Genomic DNA, 9,402 nt, shown 5'->3' with positions numbered 1-9,402 from the left:
AAAAAAAAAAAAAAAAAAAGCTAATACTATGTTGAGAGGTTTAAAAAAAGAAAAAGTGCAAAAGAAAATAGAATGGGCAATTTACACAGGGCTCACTGCTTGGGAAAACACATGGAACTGAGAAACGGCAATGTCTTTAGGGAAATAAGGAAGATAAAAATAGTGTTGAAAGGAATGTCAGGTATTTAAAGGACAGTAATAAATAAGGGTGGAAAGTTAGGCAGAGGCTAGTCTTCTGGGAAACATAAATCCTAAAGTAAGGGGAACAGGCTGTAGTCTATGGGCAGTGTAAATCTAGTGAAAATTTGAGTAAAGAGTGTGAATTATGTGAATTATTATGCATAGCATTATTGCTATGGTTATCTTTTACTTCTTGGTAGAAAAATTTGACATTGCTACACTGAATGGAAAGGTATTAAAATGGGAATGGGTTGGGGAATGAAAGACTCTCTACTGAAAAACTTCACAGAGCAATTTTTGAATAATCAAGACATGGTGGGGAATGTGCCAACTGTGGTGGCCATGAAAAGAGATGGAGGTAAAGGGAACTGTAGAAGCAGCTCCCTTTCCCAGGACTTCATTTGGAAGAGAAAGGATGTGAAGCAAGGCCCCCTTTCCTTATGATACTAATCTCTTTTTTCTTCTCTTTTCTTTAGGGAATTCGGTCCTCATATTAAATTTGATAAATACGGAAAATGTGATTAATGGGTAACAGAGTACTATATACTTGCTTATTCTTTCCACTACTTAATTCTGAAAATTATTTCTTTTGGAATTTGAGGGTGTATAATAAATAACACAACTCCATGCTGCACCCAAATTTGGAACAAAATTGGAAACAAAAGAAAACTAATGGAGAACTGAGTATCACATTTATTAGAAATAAACACCATACTGAAAAAGGTGGTAGATATTCATCTCTGGGTACTGATTGTTTTAAGTCAGCTTTCAGTTTGCTTGGGGCTGAGGTCTGTTATCAAACGTGCTTATGAACACTCCCCTGAATTCAGTTTATCCCAAATTGCAGGCTTATCTGCAAGGTCAGACCCTGCCCCACTAATCTCACTTAAAGACATGAACAAAAGAGAAAATATCCCCTCCACACATGCACACAGTTGTTTGAGAATTTCTACCTCATATTCATAAATGAAGCCCACCTTCAGTAGAAGAGAAAAAGGTCCACATGCTAACAGAAGGAGAGAAGAAGAGCCAAGAGCTTTGGAGAACAAGCATGTTTGTGAGAGAAAGGGAGAGTGCTCATCGTCTGACCCCCAATTGCAGTATACCTAATTCTCACTCCATCCCATTGTTCACATTACATCGTTCAATAAATTCCCTTTTCTTTTTTTGCTTGATCTGGTCTATAATCTGTCACTTGTAGCTGAAAGATCTTGATTAATACAGGGAGATGAAGTCATTATTTTACTTGAGGCTGGGGAAATGAAAAGTAAAGAGCTCCTCTCTCCTTTGCCATGTGTGCTCTGTGCTAGTACCTGTTGTTGCCACTAGATGCCAGCCTCATTCTTCTAACTTAATCTGACTAGCTGAACCAGACAGGTCCAGAAAGGTGTGCACAAGTCTACTTTCTCCATCACCTTTCCAGCATATACACAGTCCACCTCTGCTAGCAGGGGAGACCCTCGTCCTCTTATGTCTTCCTGCCTCCTGTCCCCAGCACCTCAGGCCAGTAGGATCCAGCTGGGTGGCTCTCTTTGGAGCTGGGGTGATAAAGTTTCAGGTCTCTCAGGTCCCTCAAAATAAAGAGTCTCTTAAAATACAGACCTTCTCTTGTTAATTATCAACTTGTATAGTTGAACACTATTTCATTATTTCACCTTTCCATCTCCGCCTCACCAAAAATAACAAAAGCAGAATCTTCTCCCCAAAAAGGGGGTGGGAGGTATAACTTGTCCTACCACAGAATAAAAAAGAGAGAACCAGGAAAATTCTATCTTTTATTTTCCCCTCCTCAAAAAAAAGAGAGCCCACAATTATTCTACTTTAGCAGGAAAATAAACAGGCATAGTTAGAAATCCCTGACTTAACAAGCATCTTCTCTGTTGTGTGAAAATGCTGGGCTGACTGGGAGACAGATAGGAACACACACACGGTAACTAAGCTCATATGAAGTGTAAGCTGAGAATGGAAATAACCATCTGAAGTTTTAGATGAGAACACAGGCGTTCCAGTAAAGGGAGGGGCAGTTTGACATCTTGGCCCAGCCTTACAAGCAGAGGTAGAGTTCTGACAATAATTAGCCCATGTTCAGTGAGCACATGCACCATGCCAAGCGCTGTGTTTTATTTGCTTTACCTCAATTAATCCTCTCCACAGTCCTATAAGCCTGCTACCATTGTCACCCCCATTTTACAGATGAGGAAACTAAACTTAGACAAGGTAAACTATGCAATCTTGTAGTTTATAAAGAACTGAAATTTAAACTCAATTATCCTGCTCCTAACCACAACCTTACGTTGTCTACAAACCCAAAAGGGACTAGAAAAAGAGAGCCTAGATGCATTAATGGACAAATAATGTATCAAAATAAAATTTTGTTTTCAAAATTATAAAAGCATTCCTCAAATGGGAGCCAAGTTTCCTGCTTACTTTTCAGATACTTAAAATAAATTAGTTAATACTCACTTAGCATCAACTTTTTAGGTTTGATCTGCCATTTCTGTTTTCTGATCTCCAGATCTATTTATTCTCTATAGAACAGTAAGAAATTTTTTTATAGAGCACAGGCAAATAAAACCTATTGGTTTGTTTAACGAACATTTATTGGGTGCCTATGCTGTGTCAGACACTGTTCTAGGCACTGGGCAGATAAGGCCTGTGTTCTCAAGGAGTTCACATTCAGATGACCTTGGTAAGAGCATAGTGCTGGGGGAAAAACGATAACAAACAAATAAACAAAACACACGAATAGCAAGGTCAGGAGTGGATACTGCCTGCTATAAGCAGAGAGATTGCTAGAGGGGCTAGGAGAAGTCAAGACCAGATGTTGAGATCAGAGAGCTCTGGGAGATACAACGACGTCATGTAGGTAGGCCGTAAAGCCACGGATAGAAGTCTAGGTCTTATTCTAAATGAGATGAGAAGCCGTTAAAAGGGTATTCCTTTAATACTTTGAAGACTTTGAGCTACAGCCTGCTCCTCTAGATGCAACTCCTGAACATAATTTATCTGTAAACACTATGGCGGATTTCTCACTTCTTCATCTGCCTCCTGACTTTCCAGACCCTTTCTCCTCAGAGCATGGTCAGGAACAGCACTGGGAGCTTGTTAAAAATGCAGAATTGCAGATTTCACTGCAGACGTGCTGGGTCAAATTCTACAATTTATCAAGATCCCCAGTGGGATTTCAATGCATCTCAGGTTGAGAGGCATTGATGTATACCCCTTAGAGGAGACTTTGGGAAAGAGAAGTGGTTTTTTTTTTTTTTTTTTTCCCCAACGGTTTTGTGTTTTTCCTGGGAGACAAATATGCTCCCAAGACATTGCCTGGCTAAGTGTTAATGAGTCTGAACAAGGCTCACTTCAGCATCATTAGTCGTTAGTGGTAAATGGCTAAGAATACAAGCTCTGAAACCAAACTACCTGAATTCAAACCTCAACTCGATCTCATGTTACTTAAGTGAACTTCAGCAAGTTAGTTAGCCTCTCTCCTCTGTACCTTAACTTTCTTATGTGATAAAAACTGTTCTTGGACAGGGAGATCAGCTCGGTGCTTTGTGACCACCTAGAGAGGTGGGATAGGGAGGGTGGGAGGGAGATGCAAGAGGGAGGAGATGTGGGGATATATGTATAGCTGATTTACTTTGTTATAAAGCAGAAACTAACACACCATTGTAAAGCAATTATACTCCAATAAAGATGTTAAAAAACAAAACAAAACAAAAACTGTGCTTGGAACATAAGGATTTATCATCATTGTTTTATAATTATATCATTATATTATTATCATTATTATCATCATCATCATCACCACACTTGGTTCTTTTCTCCTGTACAACATTAGGAAGCTTTAAATCAGTTGGGGGAATAATAATATTTGTGGAAAGTGTAAACCAATTTTATTGAAAGTCACTGTGTGATAAAATCTGCATGTTCAGTTCTCATAGGACATTCATTCTTTTGAATGTCTTGCCATTTCCATGACTCAACTACAACATCTGTGCAAATGATTCCTTGTGCTTATCTTTTCCATGATGTGAGCTTCAGTCTCATCTCTCTACTCTCCTGCTAGACCCTTGTATCTGAATTTTCTATCATCATCTTACAGTCTAAAGGTCCAAATTCAACCAAGTGTCTCTCTCCACAAGTCAGCTCCTCTTCCAGCTGCCCCTGTTTCAGTCCAAGGAGCTTTATTTTCTCAGTTACGAGGCTCAAAAATGTTATTCTTCCTTTATCTCCCAAATGACTCCACATATAGCCACATAGTCACCAAACCCTCTAGTGAAATTCCTTAACCACTTTTGTCTAAGGATCAATTTTTTAAATGTTCAACCCTTCCAAGACCAATAATTTTACAAAATATAAAATGCATTACTAGAAAATGGAATGATAAAAATTCCTCAAAACAAAGCCAACATTATTAAATTCACCTATAAAATTAATTTTAATAAATTCAGTAAGTACAAATACAACATAAAAAAGAGAAAAAAATTAGAGAACTGTACTTACTTACTGAAATTGGGCATATAAGTGATTAATACAGTTAATTGCTATTTTATTCACAATGTATGGTTTTTTGCAGTTACAGTACAATTGAGCAAAATAGCAATTCCCAGTAAGAAACACCTATATGATTGTTTTGAAATAACAGTGTTCTTGTAGCTATTAAAGGTTTTAATATGCTCCTTGCTTGTTAGGTCATCTAATCTTGTCTCCAGAGGATAATGCTGCCTCTGAGGCTAATGTATGTTTAAAACTCTTTCTCTGTTGTTTTATTTAAATAAAAACCAATCTCACAGACAATATTTACATGAATTTTTTAGAAGCTATTTTAAAGCACTTTCAGCCAGCTCAGGATATTCAGTCTTAACTTCCATAGGAAATGAAGAAAGTGATGTATTTTCAAAATTGACCTTTAATCCTTTCATCAGTAGCCAGTTCCAAAATGTGTTGTGTAAAATTACAGTTAACTTGAACTTATATTTGATGAAACAAATAGATCTGGATCCATAAATTTCCTATGCATGAATGTTCTTTTGACAGAAAATAAAATTGAGGTACTTCCCTGGTGGTGCAGTGGTTAAGACTCCGTGCTCCCAATGCAGGGGGCCTGGGTTCAATCCTTGACCAGGGAACTAGATCCCACATGCATGCCGCAACTAAGAAGCCCATGTGCCGCAACTAAGGAGCCCACGTGCCGCAAGTAAGAAGTCAGCAAGCTGCAACTGAGAAGCCCACCCGCTGCAACCAAATTAATTAATTAATTAATTTAAAATTTTAAATTAGATACAAATATGTAAGATTTTGGTGCTAACTTTTCACAGACATTCAATATCAAAATTATCACCAACTATTGATAATTGTTAAATCATATATGACATAACAGTTTGTAGATACTCTGTTCATCCAAACATCTAACTTTTGTCCTTGACCTTTGTTCATGAAAAACACCTTACATTCCTTCTTTGAATGAATATATTAAAATCACTAAAAATACCAAACATATCAGACAAATAAGTCTGGCTAATTCATATCTTTAAAATTTGAGATCAAACTGGTTTCAAATCTTGCAGAAACAGTGTGAGTTTTTTCTATAGTTGAAATATTCAACAGATCATTTCTTTCTGATAACCATAGAGCACAACCATTGTTAAGATCCACAACCATATTATCACATAAAAAAGACAATAACATCCAAGAGGTAATGCATTAGACATATATAATTCACAATTTCTACTATGTCATTAAGAACTGTGTTTAGTTCAACTACTAAAAGTATTTTTCATAGTGATACTTTCTCCATGAAGGAAGAAGTGATTTATATTCTAGTGCACCCTCTTTAATCTAGAGAATCATTAAGCACATTTTCTTGTCATTAGAGGTTCAGTATCAGAAAATACAACTATGCAAAACTTTAGTTTAAGACCATATCTATTGACAATGTAATCTTTCAGAATTTTGTGTAGGTCAGAATTAGTTTTATTTGTTGCCAGTGAAGACCAAAAACAAAGAAACAAACAAACACCTTCCTTCACATGTACATCATGTGTAAACTGCACAAGTACAAGTCAAGTTATAGTGGAAGATACTACACTAGCTTTATTTGTTCTATGAGTTAATATTTCATACCACCACTAGCATACAATGGTGCTACTGGAAATTAATAGCTGAGCAATCATCTTTGCCGAAAATTCACCTAATATTTTCAAGTCCATATCTCTGATACAAATTCTTTCACTGATGACTCAGCATTGTATATATTTATTTTGGTCTTAGTGGCCTTAAGTAATATTTAATAAGGAGCCCAGTAATATATTTATGTCAAACTTTAAAACTCTGTTTCTATCAGACTTTTAAATTCCATACTCATTCTTTTGACAAATTCTTTTGGTTTGAGCTTGTCTCTTTATGTTTTATATGTAAATGGACATATAGAACCATTAAAGAGCCAAAGCAATCTTTTTTTTCCTGAAATTTAAAGAAAAAATTTATTGAAGATCTGAAAAACAATTTCTAAAAGATTGACTTTTCCAGAAAACTAGCTACACAATGCATTGCATCTATAATGTTAAAAACGTGCATTAGACACAAATACAAAAACCATGAAACAAGCCACCATTCTTTGACAATATGAGCAAAGATAAAATGCCTAAGGAACAACATGGATGACTTGCAAAGGATGGGCTCTTTAGTGTAAGCACCATAAAAAAAAACGGGGGAGCACAAATGGATGAGTGTGTTCAGTTATACACACTGAATTGAACCTTTGGCACTAGGAATCAGAGCATTTTGTCATATAGCATTAACACATATTACAAAAGTGCGTAGTGTCAAAGGAATAGAACCACCAGCATTCAAAAGCAGCTTTGTCAACTAAGCAATAAAACACTACAGTATGTCTCTCTGTTGTCCATCATTGAATACACTGGTAGCAACTTTGAAATGGAAAAAAAAAAAGAAAAAGGAGCTGTAACCCCTTTTATTTTCTGTTTAAAATCAAACAGAAAACAAACATCACTTCTGTTATACACTAACATTTCCAAAGTACATCATTTGTACAAGAGAAGGACTAAGAAACAAAATGTGTTTACAGGGATCCAAACATGAGTGAGTATAAGTGCCTCACACAGCTTTCCAATGGTACTCAGGAGGAGCCACTTTATAATCGCTGGCACTAAACAAAGTTGCAGTGTTCTTTGCCAGGTATTTTAGGAAATCATGAAGATAATTCAGTAATAAAGCAAGAAGAGCCAAAGCAATCTTGAGCAAGAAGAATAAAGCTGGAAGCATCACACTTCCTGACTTCAAACTATATTACAAAGTTATGGTAATCAAAACAGTATGGTGCTGGGAAAAAAACAGACATACAGACTGATGCAACACAATAGAGAACCCAGAAATAAACCTGTGCATTTATGGTCAACTGATCTTTGACAAGGATGCCAAGAACACACAATGGGGAAAAGAGTCTTCTCCAAATGAAACGAATGAAATTGAGTCCCTATCTCATACCATAAAGAAATCAAATTAAAATGGATTAAAGACTTAAACATAAGACCTGATATCATAAAAGCCCTATAAGCAAATGTAGGGAAAAACATTCTTGATGTTGGTCTTGGCAAAAATTTTTCAATGTATCCCCAAAAGCACAGGCAACAAAAGCAAAATTAGACCAGTGGGATTATATCAAACTAAAAAGCTTCTGCACAGCAAAGTAAACAATCAACAAAGTGAAAAGGCAATCTACCGAATAGGGAAAAAAAAAATATTTGCAAAAACCACATATTGACAAGAGGTTAAATCCAAAATATATGATGAACTCATACAATTCAATACCAAAAATGCAAATAACCCGATTAAAAAACATGCAAATGACTTAAATGGACACTTTTCAAAGGAAGAAATTCAAATGACTAAGAGGTATATGAAAAGGTGCTCAACATAATAATCAGGGAAATGCAAATTAAAACCACAATGAGATATGACCTCACACCTATCAGGATGGCTATTATCAAAGACAAAATATAGCAATTGTTGGTAAGGATGTTGAGGAAAGGGAACTCTGGCACATTGCTGGTAGGAATGAAAATTAGTACAGCCATTATGGAAAACAATATGGTACTTCTTCAAAAAATTAAAAATAGATTTACGATATGATCCAGTAATCCCATTTCTGAGTATATATCCAAAGGAAATGGTATCACTATCTCAATGAGATCTTCACTCTAATGTTCATTTGCAGCATTATTCACAGTAGCCAAGATATGGGGAAAAAACCTAAATGTGTTACGACAAATGAATGGATAAAGAAAATGTGATACACACACATGCACACACACACACTGGAATATTATTCAGCCTTAAAAAAGAAAGAAATCCTGCCATTTGCAACAACATGGGTGGGGCTGGAGGACTTTATGCTAAATGAAATAATCAAGAAACAGAAAGAGAAATACTGCATGATCTCACTTATATGTGGAAACTAAAATAGCCAAACTCATAGAACAGAGAGTATAATGGTGGTTGCCAGGAATTAGAGGAGGGAGAAATGAGGTGATGTTGATCAAAGGTTACAAAGTTACCATTATGCAAAATTAATAAGTTATAGATATCTAACATACAGCATGGTGAGGATGGTTAGCAACATATGATTATACACTTGAAATTTTTGAAGAGGTTAGATCTTAAATCTTTTCAACATACATACAAAATGGTAGCTGTGTAGAGATGATATGTTATTTAGCTTGATTGTAGTGATATCATGATGTGTGTGTGTGTATACAGCAAGTTAGAAAGTTTTATATTTTAAATATATACAATTTTATATGTCAAAGATATCTCAATAAAGGTGTTTTTTAAAAACAAAAAAACAAAAAACTTTAAACATAGAGTTACCATATGGTCCAGCAATTCTACTGCTAGGTATAAAACCAAGAGAACTGAAAACTTATGCCCCTACTGAAAACTTGTACAGAAATGTTGATAACATCATTATTCATAATAGCCAAAAAATGGAACAACCCAATTGCCCATAAACAAAATATGGTATTTTCATACAAGGGTGTTACTGAGTGATAAAAAGGAATAAAGTGCTGATATTTGCTACAATATGAATAACCTTTGAAAACATAATATTAAGTGACAGAAGCCAGTCACAAAAGATCACATAATGTATGATTTAATTTATATGAAATGTCAAGAACAGACAAACCCCACAGAGACAGA

At 35.6% G+C, this 9,402-nt stretch overlaps 1 protein-coding gene across 1 annotated transcript in view; it reads right to left on the bottom strand.

Annotated features, from left to right (window-relative positions):
* LOC309657690 (uncharacterized protein) overlaps positions 1–9,402 on the bottom strand; it is a 145,103-nt gene that overhangs the window by 37,237 nt on the left and 98,464 nt on the right. Inside the window, exon 4 of the mRNA XM_082455515.1 lies at positions 2,644–2,708. Within this exon, the coding sequence (XP_082311641.1) occupies positions 2,644–2,650 (7 nt within the window). The 5' untranslated portion in view covers positions 2,651–2,708. The remainder of the gene's footprint in view (positions 1–2,643; positions 2,709–9,402) is intronic.

The sequence above is a fragment of the Balaenoptera physalus genome (genome assembly GCF_965194825.1).
Source record: "Balaenoptera physalus genome assembly, chromosome: 3".
Taxonomy (NCBI): Eukaryota; Metazoa; Chordata; class Mammalia; order Artiodactyla; family Balaenopteridae; genus Balaenoptera; species Balaenoptera physalus.
Note: the sequence above shows the minus strand (reverse complement) of the source record. Positions and strands in the feature narration are given on the sequence as shown.